At 37.3% G+C, this 18,093-nt stretch overlaps 1 protein-coding gene and 1 long non-coding RNA gene across 5 annotated transcripts in view; one reads left to right on the top strand and one right to left on the bottom strand.

Moving 5' to 3' along the window:
• Nucleotides 1-2,886: 2,886 nt before the first annotated feature.
• LOC113894252 lies at nucleotides 2,887-17,846 on the bottom strand. Of its 2 annotated transcripts, none has more exons than XR_003511525.1 (3): nucleotides 17,443-17,846; nucleotides 10,224-10,458; nucleotides 2,887-5,163 (listed from the first exon to the last, which is right to left on the bottom strand). It is a non-coding gene; the product is annotated as an uncharacterized LOC113894252 (long non-coding RNA). The 2 variants fall into 2 exon arrangements; XR_003511526.1 differs by lacking the exon at nucleotides 2,887-5,163 and adding an exon at nucleotides 5,206-5,715.
• The window catches only part of GNPDA2 (glucosamine-6-phosphate deaminase 2), a 31,151-nt gene continuing 17,436 nt past the window's right edge, over nucleotides 4,379-18,093 (top strand). Inside the window, exons 1-4 of one of the 3 annotated variants that reach the window (XM_027544408.1) lie at nucleotides 4,379-4,524; nucleotides 7,536-7,694; nucleotides 12,105-12,206; nucleotides 13,717-13,899. In XM_027544408.1, the coding sequence (XP_027400209.1) occupies nucleotides 7,571-7,694; nucleotides 12,105-12,206; nucleotides 13,717-13,899 (409 nt within the window). In that variant the 5' untranslated portion in view covers nucleotides 4,379-4,524; nucleotides 7,536-7,570. Of the gene's footprint in view, nucleotides 4,525-5,255; nucleotides 5,339-7,535; nucleotides 7,695-12,104; nucleotides 12,207-13,716; nucleotides 13,900-18,093 lie in introns of those variants that run through there. The other 2 variants (XM_027544409.1, XM_027544410.1) reach the window with 2 other exon arrangements.

The raw sequence follows: 18,093 nt of genomic DNA, 5'->3' as shown, positions 1-18,093 counted from the left end.
GGTCAAGAAGCAACAGTTAGAACTGGACATGGAAAAACAGACTGGTTCCAAATCAGGAAAGGAGTATGTCAAGGCTGCATATTGTCATCCTGCTTCTTTAACTTATATGCAGAGTACATCATGCAAAATGCCAGGCTGGATGAAGCACAAGCTGAAATCAAGACTGCCGGGAGAAATATCAATAACCTCAGATATGCAGATGATACCACCCTTATCGCAGAAAGAGAAGAAGAACTAAAGAGCCTCTTGATGAAAGTGAAAGAAGAAATTGGAAAAGTTGGCTTAAAACTCAACGTTCAGAAAACTAAGATCGTGGTATCTGGGCCCATCACTTCATGGCAAATAGATGGGGGAACAATGGAAACAGTGAGAGACTTTATTTTTCTGGGCTCCAAAATCACGGCAGATGAGACTGCAGCCATGAAATTAAAAGATGCTTGCTCCTTGGAAGAAAAGTTATGACCAACCTAAACAGCATATTCAAAAGCAGAGACATTACTTTGCCAACAAAGGTCCGTCTAGTCAAAGCTATGGTTTTTCCAGTAGTCATGTATGGATATGAGAGTTGGACTATAAAGAAAGCTGAGCTCCGAAGAATTGATGCTTTTGAACTGTGGCGTTGGAGAAGACTCTTGAGAGTCCCTTGGACTGCAAGGAGTTCCAACTAGTCCATCCTAAAGGAAATCAGCCCTGAATATTCATTGTAAAGACTGATGCTGAAGCTGAAACTCCAATACTTTGGCCACCTGATAGGAAGAACTGATTCATTGGAAAAGACCCTGATGCTGAGAAAAATTGAAGGCAGGAGGAGAAGGGGATGACAGAGGATGAGATGGTTGGATGGTATCACTGACTCAATGGACATGAGTTTGAGTAAACCCTGGGAGTTGATGAGGCCTGGTATGCTGTAGTCTATGGGGTCTCAAAGAGTCTGACACGACTGAGCAACTGACCTTTCGTAGGGAAAGAGGCATTTGTTAAAACAATCTGTACAGGTAAAAATTTAGTTGCTTCCATGACCATGACCAAGAAAAACCATCAAGTTTTTCTCAAGTTTATCTCAGCCTGGTCAAGTTTATCTCAGCAATGCATGGTATATTTAACATTAAAAAATCAATCACCATAATTCACTTACAGAGTAAAATAGTAAACCAACCTGTCATTTTAACAGATTCAGGTAGTGTTTGGCAAGTATTATATTCTTGATAAAATAGCAAAACAAACTAAAACTAAAAATTATCAGTCATTAGTGAAATGCCTAGTACCAGTGCTGGGGCAAAGAAAATACAAAATGAGCCTAGAGACTTTTTTGTGTCTGGATTCTTATGACTAAAATAGAATCCCCACCCATTCTACTTCCTTCTTCCTAACACACAATATTCTAGTTTCCTGTTACATTTCATAAAGCTTAAGTTGTTCTCCACTCTTACAATATGAAGTCCAATTTTCATGCATAGCCTACAAGGTACTTCATTTGTCCTCCATCTCTCTTTCCAGATTCATTTTTCTCTCATGTTTGAAATACATCCTACTCTCAGCTACACGGAAGTTATTCGGAATTCCATATGCAGCATGCCTTTTACTTTCCTGCCTGCAGACCTTCATACAAATTTTTTTTTTTCGTGGTTATTAATTTTACTATCACTCTTTAAAGTGACAGAAATTATACACACTTTTTTATATCATATCGTATCTCATAGGCAAAACAAGCACCGAGGCAACCCTTACAGAGACTAAGAGCCACCAGCCAACGAAGCCTCCTCTGGGCACGGCCCTGACCTGCTGGGCATACAAATTATTTTCTGACATTATAGGGTCCTTTTCTGTATGCTTCCTGGAAAAATCCAGATTTCCCTGATCTATTTCTGACCCAACTTCAATCTGTTATTGAACACAAAAAATTGAAAACAAAAAATTTCATAGGCCATAAATTCCAATGTGCCATTTCTTATTTTTCTGTGATATATCTATATAATATACAGTTTCAATGTACTAAATAACTTTTACTTAAAACTTTCCCTTAGTCCCATTCTCATGAGACCAGGCAACTTAAAAGTTATTTTCAGGTCCATTTAACTGTTTTAGTGTTTCCTTGTTTAGTCATTTTAAGTGTAAATTCTGTCACTTTGGAACATCCATCTTCCCCACCTTTGACTCAGGATGACATCTAAGGTGGGGAGACTCCTGGTGTCTACGTCCATAGAGGCATCTGTTCTGGGGCTATTTTCTCTTCTCTGACACCAACCGCATGGATAGACACCTCTTCCTGTGTGTTTTTGTCTAAAGTATATATCCCAATTGGTGTCTGCCAAAACAGCTTTTGTCCATTGCCCTCCATTGGTACATGTGGAAACCCTATTCCAGGTCCGTGTCAGCTACTCCCAATCACGAGGTGACTGCTGTCTGATGCTTCCTTCTGTAACCCGGAGTAGACCAGGGCTGTCATCAGGCATCTTTCCTGTCACCCACATAGTCACCTTTATAGTCTGCCCCCATGCCACTGTTAAGTCTGTCACTTTTGCTGGGTGACAACCTGTGAGAACTTTCCTACCAAACTTTTCATCTGAAACCTTGGTTCAGGGTACCTTTCTATTAATCTTGTCATTGTTTGGGGCTTTATTTCGAGGACAAGACACAGGTCCTTTCTACGACCAAGTCATCCCCAACACAAAGGAACGTCTCCATTAAAGTCCCATGGCTACTCAGTACTCTCAGACTACTTTCCCTTATTAGGATTTGCTGTATCCCCACAAGGCTCTTAGTTCACAAAAAGCAAGGACTGTATGTCTGTCCTTCTCATGCTAATGTCTGGCACAAAACCACATAATCAGTAAATATTTATTGAATGGAAAAATGTTCCTGTCTTTGTAAAAAACAATTTCTCTGTTTAGTTTTACATATTTTGCTTTTAATGGCAGTAACATTGTTTTAATCTTATACAATGAAATGGCATATGCCTTGCAAGAGGTGAGAAACACCTACTTGAAAAGGAAGATAAGACATGATATTGTGCAATCAAAGCAGAAGTAACCATTGCCAAACACTAACAGCAGAGACAGAACTTTTTTCTAGTGTTAGAAAAGCATGAAGAAGTAAAACCACTGAGAAAGAATACACTTCACAATTACCCGTTTATGCGCCAATAATATTTTCTGCAAGGCTCTTTTTATTATTTGCAGATTTTTTTTTTTTACTACAGTGGATACAAAATTGATTTTTGTTAGATGATAAATTATAATACTGAGGAGGGGTTAACAACAGCTTTTGTAAGCTAACTCAAGACTATAGTGCTATAAATCCTTGTCCCTTAGTATATGTTTGTGAGGAACTTTGCTATTTGAACTTATCTCTGAGAACAGAACAATCTACTCTTTGCCCTGGTGGCTCAGTAGGGAAAGAATCCACCTGCAATGGAGGAGACCCAGGTTCAATCCCTGAGAGAAGATCCCCTGAAGCAGAAAATGGCAACCCACTCCAGCATTCTTGGCTGGAAAAATTCCTTGGACAGAGGAGCCTGGCAGGCAACAGTCCATGGAATCACAGAGAGCTGAACAGGACTTAGACACTAAACCACCACCACCACTCTTGCCTTAAAAATGTGAGCCAGGGGGATTCATTTGACCCAGAGGTGCAGGCTGGATTCACAGCTCAGGTGCAGAAGTTCAGATAAGGAATCTGAGAACATTTGTCTTAACTTTGCAGCGTCCAAGGAGACTTGAGTCTGCCTATCATCCCATGCTGATAATGGTAATCAGATTTTAGTTCCTAACATAACTCTAAGCACTGTTTCTAATGGGTCCTAGTGAAGTCACAAGACCTTTCTTTCGAGTGTTGATTGCTTTCTTAACAATAACTTCCCCAGCCCCGCTTCCTTCCATTCCCCTCATGAACAAAGATCTATGATACTGAGCTCAAATCAGATTCTGCTTCCTCTACCCCTTTACTAGAAACTTAGCACAAGTTTGTACTTCATCAGTCTCCTTTTGAAGTTTAGGCATACTGAGCCGCTCCAAGGCTTGCCTTCCTGCAGCATACCCAATTTAACTTTGATGAGCTTATTGATAAGAAGCGGTTAGATGTCACTGTGCTTGCAAAGTACACACTCAATAGCCTGGGGTAAGAGAGACATGAATTCATACTGCTATTTATTATAAATGCTTATGCATGAGCACTGCAGTCCTATGTGCTAAATCTCATAAACCCAAAAAACCTACTGCCATTCAACCCTTGAGAGATGAAAAAAAATGAGCACCGTCTAAGCGATGCCGCAGGAACTCGAGACTCACGTAAGCTAAGGCTTCCTGTTTGGCACAACTCACAAGGACCTCTGTTCGGCTCATCCCTAGCAAGCCTGAGGCGCGCGCATGCGCAGGATTCGCTGGACGCGCCGCGGTCTCTTGTGCGCAGGGGTTTACATCCGGGTCCTGAGGCTCCGCGCTACACGCGCTGGCTGGGGTCGCTCCGGGTTGCTGGGTGTTGGTTGTTTTAGCTGTTCCAGCGTCGGAAGAGCCAGTGGGTCAACAGGTGAGCCACGGGGAAGGACCATGAAGGGGAGTCGGGCGGGGACCTGCCTGGTCGTTGCCTCCATCGGTGGGCTGTATGCGGAGACTAGGACGCCGGGCGGATGGGGTTCCCAGGAGCCTCGAGGCCAGGGCCGTAGAGTTCCCAAGCCTTTTCCCCCTCTAACTTATCAGGTTTTCCTCTTCGGAACTGAGCCTCCGGGAGGGTGCCTCCCTGGGGGCCTTCAGACACTTGTTAGAATTGCGCGATAGTCATCCTCATTTGCATTCATTATGGTTTGCGGAGGGATGGGCCCAGCAGCCAGGCAGGTGAGGTTGAGTTTGCAGCCTTCGCCTTCCGGGGCGGGGACCACAGCCTTAGCTGCTTTTTCTTGCCCCTCTTCGGGACCAAACCCCCCCACTTCCCAGAGGGCCTCCTTCCAGGCCGGGCTTCAGATGTTCTTTGAAGTCAGGTATAGTGTGTTGTAGGGGAAAAACGCATAGCAGGGTTTCTGAAAGCTTAGATTCTAGATTCTAGTATAGATTCTAATAAAACAGCTGTGTAACCCAAGTTGTCCAGGAGTTCCCACCCAGCATTAAAGTTCTGAGGTTTGTGTTTGTCAGCTCTTTGTCGAGGGGATGCACACCCAAAGTGAATCAGCACCTGAGAAAGATGAGACAGAGGTGGTGCTGTGTCATTTTTTGAGTGCTGTAGAGTCAAGATGCTAGAGAATGGTCGAGGACCGCATCCGTTTGGATCTCTGAGGATTGGCGAAAACTGGGAAATGACACATTTAAAAATCTGAACACATGTGGCAAAAACATTCAACTTTTCTCAGGTGAATCATTTGGAAATTTTGGAAATGAACTCTGGGCACACGCAAGAGTTTAAGAAAACAATGTGCTTAGTCTGAAGGGCTTACTTGAACCTCTGTACAATGAAGTCATTGTGTATGATGTCCTTTTCCAAATTTATCCTGATTGTGAGAATCACCTGTGATGTTTGTGTAAGTGCAGATTCCCTGGATCCCGTTCCAGATCTTTTGCAACATTATGTCCAGGGAAAGGTCCTGGGAATCTTTCTAACAGGGATCCTAAGTGATTCTTCCTTATAAGACACTTTTGCAGAGCATGTGTTTTTCAGTCAGATAGACCCTCCACCACTTAATAGCTTTATAACTTCAGTAATAAACTTCTGAGTTGCAGTTTTCTATATCTGAAGAATGAAGATGATAAGTTCTTTTAATACACCAGAGACTATTAAGTGAGTCTAAGCCCTTTGATAGTAGGATCTTTATCTTAGTCATTTATGTGTCTACAGAGCTTAGTGCTTAGTATTTAATAGGCCCTCCCTCACAAGGGAGAAAGAACTGAGAAAAGAAATAGCATGCCCCCAAAACTCTCATGACATTTCCTCCTCCTCACAGGTTTTTTTTTTCCTCTTATTATCAGTAGTCATTTTGCTGAATATTTTTATTAGAAATAATTATGTTTCTTGATGGTGAAAACAGCTTGGAAATGTTTCTGATCCCTTGATGTAACTTTGAAGTAGTTTCTAACACTAGATTATTAATGAGTTTTAATAGAGGCCAAGTCCATTTCCTGGACTAAATTAATTAAGTCCATTTGTTGGACTTACTGTGTGACTGTGTGAACTATTGTTTGTAAATGTTGTTTATCTCTTGTTACTGTGTCAGAATTCTAGATCATGGTGATTGTAAGTTTTTGTTATGCCAGACTTCTAAATCATACGTTCCTAAGGACATATTTAGATTCAGTGTATTCATTATTATAAGACCTCCTATTCCCACCAATGTAAAGAATTTGATTTACTATTGTATTTACGTAAGTTTGAATTCAGAATTCAGGACTGCTGAAGCCGTTTGTGAAAGAATTGGTGTAACATCCATTTAAATACAAAACTAAGAATTAAAATCTGGAAATTATGGTTGTAAAGCACAGTGTAAATGTTATAAATCTAGACAATATAAAAATAACACATCTTACAGAAATCAGAGGGTGGGCGGAAGTAGAAGAAAGCAATTTTCACGTATTTCATGGTAGCAGGTCAAGCCATGTTGTCCAAAATGGAATCATACAGTTTTAAAGTGACTCCTCTCTCTTAATATTTGTATAATATTTTTTCTTAACTTTATAATATTCTTTTAGGAACTGAAATTGCTTTTTGTGAAGAATTATTTTGCCTAGAGATCTGCAGTTTTTTTAGTTCACTTTATTTTCTTTTGCTTCTGTTGAAGGCAGAAAAATTAAGTGTTTTTTGTTAAAAATAGAATGTCTATATGATACCATGGTTAGAAATTATTTATATACATCCCATTTGTATATGTGCATTATATAGATGTATGGAATGATGTATACCTAATAGTAATGAACTTTATTTCGAGGTGGCAGGATTTGGGTCTTTTTTTTTTTTTTTTTTTAATTCTTTGTACCTTTCTGTATTGATTGAAATTTTTTAAAGTGCAGGTGTTACTTTTATAAAAACATTATTTACCAGAAGAGAGGTTTGGTTATTACATCATTCGTAGGGAGAGTTCTGGATTTTAGTAAGTAACCCATAAAGTGCTGAGTAATAACTACTGTCATTAACTTGCAATCAATAAATGAGTGCTGCTTTGTTTGCCTTTAGATTTGTTTTATGTTGCTTTATATAGTATCCCTGTGGAGACAATGCAGTGTGATGTCTTTATAGTAAATTTGCCTTGATAAAAATTTTGACTTTGTCACTTAACAACTATGTGAACTCAAATTGTGTTCTGAAACTGGACATTGTGTTTACCTTAGAAGCTTGTCGTAAGGATTCATATTTGTACTTAATTGACCTAGCCCACTGCCCAGCACCTGAAGTCTGTTCAGTAGAGAGCAGCTATTACTGCTGTTTTAAAAGTACACATTGTATTTGTATACATGCATGTCTTTCTTAAGTAATATCCTTTTTAAAGCCATCACTGTATTATGCTTCTGTTTGACTATCTGCTAGTTACTTAAAGTACTCATACAATGAAATTTTCTCAGGTTTGAACTTGTCCTGGAAGCTGTGCGTCACCATAATGAGGCTTGTAATTCTTGATAACTATGACTTGGCTAGTGAATGGGCAGCCAAATACATCTGTAATCGCATCATTCAATTCAGACCTGGACAAGACAGATATTTTACACTGGGTTTGCCAACAGGTAATATACCATTTTTTTCCATGTTAGGTACTCAAGGTTCTGAGATTGAAGGATTTTCCTTGATAGAATGTTTCCTTTTTATTTCTTGTCATATCACTGATTTAATATATTAGCATATAAAGTCAAATATATAGATATAAATTCTCCATATCTAGTATCTAAATTCCATTACTATTTTCTTTGTTAAAATTCTGTCTCACCTACCACTCCAGAATGCAAAAGGAAATACAGAAATATAGCTCAAGTAAGGGTCATGATATTTTTTTGTCCCTTTTTCCTAGTAGTTTTTTGTTTGTATTTAGAGGTGTTGCTTTCACTATTCAAGAAATATCTTAGGAGATTAGCTTTCTCATTGATTATTAAGAGGTACCTAAAGTATGTACTGTTGCCTCTTAATTTTACCTCATGTCATCTTATTTTGTGTGTGTGTGTGTGTGTGTGTGTGTGTGTGTTAGTTGCTTAGTCATGTCTGTTGCAACCCCATAGACTGTAGCCCACCAGGCCTCTCTTCATGGGATTCTCCAGGCAGGGACACTGGAGTGGGTTGCCATTTCCTTCTCCAAAAGGGAACTATAGAAGAAAGAAAGTGAAGTCCCTCAGTTGTGTCCGACTCTTTTCGACCCCATGGACTGTAGCCTACCAGGCTCCCCCATCCATGGAATTTTCCAGGCAGGAGTACTGGAGTGGGTTGCCATTTCCTTCTCCATATCGTCTTATTAGCTCTTTGCTATTTCTGTGATTATTTTCTTTCTATTTTAGAAATATAACTGAAAAATTGAAGACTGATGTGTCTGTCTTCATGACAGAAGGAACATAAGCATTAATTATATATTTTGCTGGATTTAGTTCTCTGTTAAGCTTTTTTCTTTAAAAATAACCAAGTAGTGTCATTGATACCATGGCACTTTTATTTGATGTTTTGACTTCCACAGAAAAGAGTATTGGTTCTGGGATGAGAGCTGTTATTGTTTTGATGACTGCAGGGCATTTATTATACACCCTAATTTTTGTTTTCCTTACCTAATGAAAGTAAGGAAATTAATAGCTAACAGTGTTGTTTTGCAGCTCAAATAAGAGAAAGTCCTTTATATATTGTAAACACTATATAACTTTAAGATGCTCATAAATGTGTTTTATTTAAACAGCATTTTCTCCTTTTTTGCCTTCCCCGATACATGTCAACTCATAAAAGCTACAATCATAATTTTTTTCACTTGCATAATTTCCATGAAGGGTACTCTGACTCACCAAGTTGTTATTTTTGTTTGTTGTTTTGTTTTTTGGTCCATGACAGTAGTTCTTGGTGAGAATGGCAAAGAGCAATTTTTTTTTTAATTGTGTACACTGGAAGTGGGCCCTTTGGCACCCACAGTTTTGATATGTGAGCTGCAGTGTTTGAATAAGACCTCTGTATCCGTTTGCCTTGTATGAACCTAGGCCATGCTCAGACTAGCAGCCTTAATTAACACTCTGTGTTAATTGTGAAGCAATAAACAGTAATTTGAGTGTGGGGACAGAAACACTTCAGAGTCATAAACACCAGCAATGGTAAACATTTTTTGTGTGTATTTAAATATACAACCCTTTTGCATTATTTTGGATAGTATAACTACTTAGTAATACACCTGCCAAAGGTTGATCTCTGAAAAACTTCTATTGACATTTATCTCTTTTCTCCTTCATTGACCAGTGACGGTGTTAATCATGCCCCATCCTCACCCCTGTGCTTTTGAAATGTGAACATACATTTCTGTAATTGTAAATAACATGCTGTATTATAATTATGCTGCACCAAGCACAATTCTGGGGCTTCCCAGGTGGCACAGTGGTAAAGAATCTCTGTCTGCCAATGCAGGAGACACAGAAGATTCGGATTTGATTCCTTGGTGGAGAAGATCCCCTGGAGTAGGAAATGGCAGCCCACTCCAGTATTCTTGTCTGGAAAAGGCCATGGACAGAGCAGCCTGGCAGGCTACAACCCATGGGGTCACAGAGTCGGACACAACTGTGCATGCACACCCATACAAGTACAGTCAAGCACAGTTCTGGGGAATATCTCTTCAGTATGTATTTATTGAAGTGATGTTGACAAGCATGACATTTAAGGGCCTGCATGCTGTGGGCCTGAGCTGCCTCCCAGATTTAACTCCCACCATTCCCCTACACTGAATCATGGTAGGCAAGTTAGACTGCTTGTAGTTGAAAGAACAGGCCTGAACTTGCTGGCTTTCCTTTCACTAGTGTTGCTAATGTGCTGTATAATAAAAACTTTGTGAGCTCCAGAACCAGGCAGAATCTCTTAAATCTCTGACTTCACTGCCATGTGTGTGATATTTCACACATTCCTTAATTTTTTTGACCCAGTTTTTTTCACCTTCAAAATGGGAAACATGATGCCGGTTTCCCAGACTTGTGAGACTTACATTAGCTAACAGATGAAACACCAGTGTAGCATCTAGCACATGGTAGGCATACAAATGTCATCTCTGAACCTCCCCCATCTTTTTTCTATTTTCAGTCAAGACTTACCCCATTCTTTGATTGTGGGAATTTCACCTCTTCTTCAAAGACTCCATTGAAATGCTATTTTTGATCCTCCTTTCAACAACCAAGACTGTAGTCTTTCCTTTGATTCATTATGCTTCTCCAGATCTCTCATAGTTTATTTTATAATATTTTTCCTTGCGTTATGGTTATTTAGTACTTGTCTATCCATATCTTGTGAGTTCTTCCATGGTAGAAAGAGTCCTAATCTTTGTTTGATCTGAAACATAGTAAACACTTACTGAATTAATTATGTTCAGTTCAGTTCAGTTCAGTCGCTCAGTCGTGTCTGACTCTTTGCAACCCCATGAATCGCAAATGAGTATTGCAAAGCAAATATATTAAAATGAAGTTTCTTTTACCAGTTCACCCTGTATCATATCTTTCTTTTTTTTTCTATTGTTTTTTTTTTTCTATTCAGCCATTTTGATTAAAACGTAGAAAATGAATGTATTTTTGTCATCACTATTGTAAAAACTTTTTAAATTTTTCTTCATATGCTCTTAAATTATGGAGGGAATCCTGTAACTCTTCTCTTGACATCAAAAGATAGACATAGAAAATTTGTTATGTTCCTAGAAAGGAATAAAGAAAAGTGTACTTGTCCATCTTTTATCCTGGTCTCATGTTAGTGGGCTGTAGTTCTTTGATAAGGAATTAGAAAGTTTGACAACATAAATTTTAAATTATTTATGACAATTTACAACAATTTGTGCTTTTAACTTTAAGAAAACCTATTAATCTTCTGTTCTCTGAACCTGTCTGCGTGATATTTAGCTACTTCTATTATCCTATCATCTTAAATGAGAGGCAGTTTTTTTTTACTACTCCAGATTTCTTCTGTATTTGATGTTGTTGTTGTTTTTGGTTGTTTGTTTTGTTTTGCCAGATGCTGTTCAGTTCTGCCATACTTCTCCCTGCTTCTTGAATAGAAACTTTAATGTGTCTGTTTTTTATTTTGCTTTGTGATGGTAGGTGGGTTAAAAATCCAATACTGTGACCAGGATTGTGTGGGCCAGGTTGTTTGTTATAAGAATGCAGTCAGTTTAGTCTTTGAATTTGTAGTTTAAAAAAATGAAGCAATTTTGAAAACATCTGCAAGGTGCTGAATTCACTTATCTTTATTGTGTCATTTCATGGAGCTCTTGTCAATCAGATCTTAATTTTATAAAACATATGAAAGAATCACATTTATAAAACAATAATATTAAGAGCTCAGATGAAGTATCCAAAGCCAAGATCCCATTTCCTAGAAACCATTTTACTTTATACATTTTAGCTGATATATGTTGACAGTAACACAAAATGAGAAGCAGGAATTCCAGTTAAAAAAGGATAAGGTTCCTCACTCAGTCCTTGCCACTTTCTATTTTGAAAGTAGAGGCAATATTTAAACTCAGCTCTGGTTTCCCCTTTGATTTCATTAAATGGTCAACACTATTTACATATTTATGTAAATGGACCTATTTACATATCGTTTGTGCTACAAATCCCTCCCTAGATAAAGATTTTTTCTCTATCAGTGGGATGTTTATTTTTCTTTTAATTCAAATGTGTGCTCTCTAGAAGTTTCTAGTCTTGGAATATACACCATTAATTCCAGATATCCAACAATATAAGAATTTTCCAAGCTGTAATTTAAGCTGACAGATTCTCAGCTTTATTCAGCAAATTCTGATTTCCTAAAATTTTAGGGTATCTTATAAAGAGACTAGTTCAACATATATTCATTAATTGAATATGTATTTAAATTAATAATCATTTGCCTAATATGTATAAAATACCATTAAGTAAGATGAGAATAAAGTTAATATACACTCTTTTAAAAATTAGACTGTTAGAAAATGGAATCTTTATCTGTTTTAGGGAGTACACCTTTAGGATGTTATAAAAAACTTATAGAATATCACAAGAATGGAGACCTTTCTTTTAAATATGTGAAGACCTTTAACATGGATGAATATGTAGGTAAGCTATATTGTTTGAATATATTATTTGGACATGTTATATTTTAAATTGAGTATGTTTTGAGAATATTAACATTATTTAAATTTGTTTTGAATGACTATATTTCTAGAGTATAACGTACCACCTTGTAGTGGGGTTGGAAGGTTATGTAAAAATGTCTATATTTATGTAATGACAGCATGACACAGTGGAAGGACCATGGGACTGGAAATTAGAAGATCTGCACTAATCTTCAGCTGTGCTACTTACCAGTCCTGGCTCCATCAACTTTGAGCCAATTCATTGACGTTTCTCATTCTTTTTTTTTCTTTTTTCCTCAAAACAAAGTTAAAACCAGTGTGGGGATAAAGTAATTAATATGTATGTAAAGTAATTAGTAAAATTTTTTCAAATATAAGGCTATTTATATTTGTAGCCTTGAAGCTTTTATAATTTATTCATTGTTAACTTGCTTGTGCTTCCTTGATGGCTCGGCCGGTAAAGAATCTACCTACAGTGCAGGAGACGTTGGTTCGATCCCTGGGTTGGGAAGATCCCCTAGAGAAGGAAATAGCAACCCACTCTAGTATTCTTGGCTGAAGAATCCCATAGAGAAGGAGCTGGCAGGCTATAGTTCCTGGGGTCACAAAAAGTCGGACACGACTGAGCAACTAAGCACAACTTGCTGAACTGGAAACATATGAACTCTGTGTTAACATTTACATTTTATTTGTGTATATTTTTAATGGTAGCACGACTGCCAAAGAACCGTCGTAGTTAAGTATACCTTGCATGCAAATAGAAATAACAGAAGAGGAAAATGGACAAAGATTTCGGTTGTGTAGCCACTTAATTTGGAGAAGGAAATGGCAAGTCACTCCAGTATCTTGCCTGGAGACTCCTGTGGACAGAGGAGCCTGGTGGGCTGCTGTCCATAGTGTCACATAGAGTCGGACACGACTGAAGTGGCTTAGCATGCATGTATGCATTGGAGAAGGAAATGGCAACCCACTCCAGCATTCTTGCCTGGAGAATCCAGGGACGGAGGAGCCTGCTGGGCTGCTGTCTATGGGATCACACAGAGTCGGACATGACTGCAGCGACTTAGCAGCAGCAGCCACTTAATTTATATTGAATTTAAGACATAAATCAATCTTACTGGTTAAATTTTATATTTGAGAAGTGGAATATAGTGATTAAATGCACATGAATTAGATTTCTATGTTCCAGCACCTCCATGAGCTTCCTGACCCTAGGAAAGTGACTTAGCTTTTCAGTGTTTCTGTTCATCTATAAAGTGAGATTCATACTAGTATTTCTACAGATGTTGTACACATTGAGTTAATACATACATTTACCGTGGTTAAAATAATGTCTGACATAATAAGCATTTATTCCATATAAAAATGCTTTTAAATTGAATATGGCATAGAAAGATTATATAAATAGCATTTGTGGCTTAATCAGAAGAGTCAACTTTAGATTTATTTCTGAAAATAGTTATATTTTTATTCATTAACTTTGTGTTTAGGACTTCCCAGAAATCATCCTGAAAGCTACCATTCTTATATGTGGAATAACTTTTTTAAGCATATTGATATAGATCCTAATAATGCTCATATCCTTGATGGGAATGCTACAGATTTGCAAGCAGAATGTGATGCATTTGAAAAGAAAATAAAAGAAGCTGGAGGAATTGATCTTTTTGTTGGAGGTATGTAAAACATTTTGTCATTAGTCATTTGTTGGAACTTGGATTAGGTGCTTTGAATTTAAAAAAAAACTTACCTTTGTGTAATGTGAAGAACATCTGTGACTGCCCGTAATACCCATTTATTTAGCTATTGATTTCCGTTTTACTTTATATTCATCAAAAAATAATTTTAATGTTGCAGGGGGAATTGTTTAAATTGTGGCTTGAGAAATAGCTCCTAATCCCTGTTGAAGTCTTATAATTACCTCTTTAGAACTGACACTTTACCACATCTTAGAAAAGGAATGATGTGTTTCTTTTCCTAAATGATACTCTTATTCTTTTACTGTTTCTTTAAAATTACAACCCAGGTTTCTTATCAAATTACAGCATTAAATCTCTAAAAGTTTGCATATGGTACAGGTGGATTTTAACATTTTTCTACTGACCATTAAATGGCTTCATTTCACCAAGAATCGTGTCAAGAATGTCAGATTTTGTTTATCATCAGCCTTTAGCTAGTATGAATTGAGCTTTATAATTGTCTTAATAAGATCTAAATAAATGTATAATTAAAGTTCCACTTAAAATGTCTATGTACACGTGTGCGCACACACCCACGTATACATATGTGTGTGTGTATTGTGTCTTCCTGATCTACCATTGAAGAGAGGTGAAAGAGTCTGTACCTTTGTAATGACAGTATGATTTTCTGTCATCACAGTGCAGCATCTGAATAGTACATCATGTAAACAAACCAAAAATTTTTTTTGCCAGATTCTTTAGTATTCACCTAGACATACTAAAAGCTCTAAATTAACACTGGATATCTAGAGGTAGACATATCTGTTAGATCTAGATATGTCTTATGATTTATTAGAAGATGCTCAAAATTTTATGAATTAGACCTGGTTAACTTATGGTTGAGGTAGGTGGTCAAGTATTTTTGGGGTGTTTGGTTGCCTTTGAGGAAAATTGGATTTTATAGTTAGACAAAAACTAGCATCCAGTTTTGGCCACCTACTTATCTGTAAGATCTTGGGAAATTTATTGACTTCAGTAAATTAGTTCAGTATACTAATTAAGTATAATTCATCCTTTGTAAAATAGGATTAATATTAACCATTTCAAAATTGATAAGAATTAACCATCTTATACTGTGTAAAATGCCTAGTGAAGTGCTTGGTATATAGTTGGCATTCCATTAAGTGTTACTCTACTCTTTGTCTCTGAGGTATAGTTTGTAAAGTAATTTTTTCTTAACATATTGAATGTCCTGCTGTTTTACTGATTTACCTCTAAGGATATCTGGCAAGAATGAAGTTTTTCTCATTGAGGAAATTGTTATCTACCAAGCAGAACTAATATCAATTACTGCCTTAAATATAGGGGATGGTTTTTATTTGAGCAAGAATTCAAGTTAGACTCTTGCTTTTCAAAGTAGAAAATATCTATGTTTTAAATAAAACTTACTAATATTACTTCAGTATTCCTGGAAAATATTTGCATTCTAGTTTTGTCCATATGGCTCAATTCTGGGATAATTATCATTTGAACCTACCAATACCAAGGCAAGGCAGTACATTTGAAATGTTTGTGTGCACTACTGATGTATTCTTTAGATTTTATAAACTCTATACCAAAATAAGGTAAAATAATATACCTAACTTGTTCATCTTAGTTATGTTAAGAAGCATTTTCACTCATTTACCATTATACGAGAAGAGAACAGCTACTCACGCCAGTATTCTTGGAAAAGGCAATGGCACCCCACTCCAGTACTGTTGCCTGGAAAATCCCATGGACGGAGGAGCCTGGTAGGCTGCAGTCTATGGGATCACTAAGAGTCCGACAGGACTGATCGACTTCACTTTCACTTTTCACTTTCATGCATTGGAGATGGAAATGGCAACCCACTCCAGTGCTCTTGCCTGGAGAATCCCAGGGACAGGGGAGCCTGGTGGGCTGCCGTCTATGTGGTCACACAGAGTCGGACACGACTGAAGTGACTTAGCAGCAGCCAGTATTCTGGCCTGGAGAATTCCATGGACTGTATAGTCCATGGGGTCACAAAGAGTCAGACATGACTGAGTGACTTTTCACTCATACCATTATACAAAATGATACAGCAGTTATTAAAACTTCAGTATTAAAAAATGACTACATGGATAACATAAATAGTATTTTTTTTACTTTAATGGAGGGCTTATTTTTTCCTGTTAATTCATTGATCTTACAAAAGGCTTCTTGTGACAAATCCTTTGGCATCTTAATGCCAGGAAATAGAATTTACTGGGGGGAAAAAACTTGATAAGAACTCTTTAAGTCCATTTTTTCCCTTTGCCTACTTTCCAGAAAATATTTTAGCTTAATGTAATGTTTAATGTTTAGTTTTGCTTTTCAGATACTTCTAGTAGAACTTTCTTTTTTCCTCATAGCTTTAAGTCACTTCTTGTTTCTTTTTAGCTAAATTTTTTGGTGCATTTCCTCAAATAACCCACCTTAGTTCTCCCTTTGAAACTAATAGCACATAATCATAATTGTTTATTAATGACTCTTATTACTAAAAATGACTTAATATTGTTTTTTAACCAATTTTTGTCTTAAACTTCCTCTAGTTCTCCCCTTGCAAAAAAAACAAAACCAAATCTAAGATTTCCTTTCCTCTTCCATTAACACCTTCACTGTAGTCATGGGCCAATCCAGGGTCTGACAGTTTGTGTTTATCATCCAAGGGACATATAATAGTATGTAGAGAATGAAGGGTTGGCTTATTACATGTTCTTTGGACTTTTCCCTGTTTGGAATACCCCATTACTGGATGTGTCTCATGAAAGAATCTCATTTGATTCTTTGCCTTTGTTGATCTAGGTTGTTATCATTGGATTTTCAAGATGAGGCTTGGTATCTGGGTCTTACCACTTACCCTTCTTTTGTTCCAGGGTTTGGTTAATAAAAACACTAAGAACTGAGCCAAATGGGATCAAAATATCAGCCTTATTGAAGGTAAAGTTGAATTAGAGATGGCAGGTTGGGCTTGAGGCTAGAATGGGGTTGCCTACTTCTCCCCTCTGAATTGGAAATAATAAGACCAGAGAAGAGCTGCAGAGTAACCACCATAGCTCACTCCTAGGAAATGGAGCAAGAGTTCCTGTCCCTCTACAGATAGGAGAAAGGAGGAAATACACTCCCAGAAATTCCTCTGATGAGAGAGTGTTGGGAGAAAGAATAAGGTGTATCGTGCAATTTCTGATCCAACAATAAAATACACAAACATGGAAATCTATAAATAGATTCTAAATGCATTATTAACTTTAAAATGATCTTAAGATAATTTGTGCTTAAAAGGTAAAATTAAAAGATGATGGGAAGATTTTAACCCTCTACTTTGGTTACATGATTAGATTCTTTGATTTGCAAGTAACTATAATCTGCTAATGGGACCAAAAGTGAGTTTATTGGGATGATTCTGGAGTAATTCACAGAATTGATACTAGAGTTGAAAAAATACGTCTTTAGAAGAACAAGAACCATAAGCCTCAGATCACTGAAGCAGGGACTCACCTGAGCCTCTCCTGCAGTGCTATCATCAAATTTTGATGCCTCAGCTCTAGATGACTTCTTTCTTTTTGCATCCCTTGGTCAAATTTCAGATTTCTAGAGAGAAATTCTGATTGTTTCAGCTTAGCACAAGTACTTATCTCTAGACCACTACAGTTCTGCCTAAAAGAGATGAGATATAGGGTGTTATAATTGATCTAGGCCCTGTTGTAAGGGGATCAGAGAAGGGAAGGAGGAGGAAAAAACTATACTGAACATACCAAAGAATACCAGCCTCCTTTCATTTATTCATCTGTTACTTATGGAGGGCCTTCTATGCGTCATGTGTTCTAAATATCAGGATATAGTAGTGGAAAAAAAAGTCTTTACTTTCATGAAGTTTACCTTCTAGCCCACAGAACTATAGACACAAGGAAGACACACAACTCGGACTCAGAGGTTTTAGGGATGTTTCATAAGGGTGTTGATACCTTAGTATAGACTCAAAGACTGAATAAGAATTAAGCATGGTTTTTAGAGTTGATGATTATTTTAAAGAAAATTTGATAAAGCTTTATAAAAAATTCTGAACATTTAAAAAATACAGTTTTATATCCAGAAGTTCAATTTCTGGTAATTACTCATGGTCATTAAGGGGCTGTATTGACTCCTCTC

Source organism: Bos indicus x Bos taurus, chromosome 6 (genome assembly GCF_003369695.1).
Source record: "Bos indicus x Bos taurus breed Angus x Brahman F1 hybrid chromosome 6, Bos_hybrid_MaternalHap_v2.0, whole genome shotgun sequence".
NCBI lineage: Eukaryota > Metazoa > Chordata > Mammalia > Artiodactyla > Bovidae > Bos > Bos indicus x Bos taurus.
The sequence above is the reverse complement of the archived record's forward strand: the minus strand, read 5'-3'. Positions and strand labels throughout refer to the sequence as shown.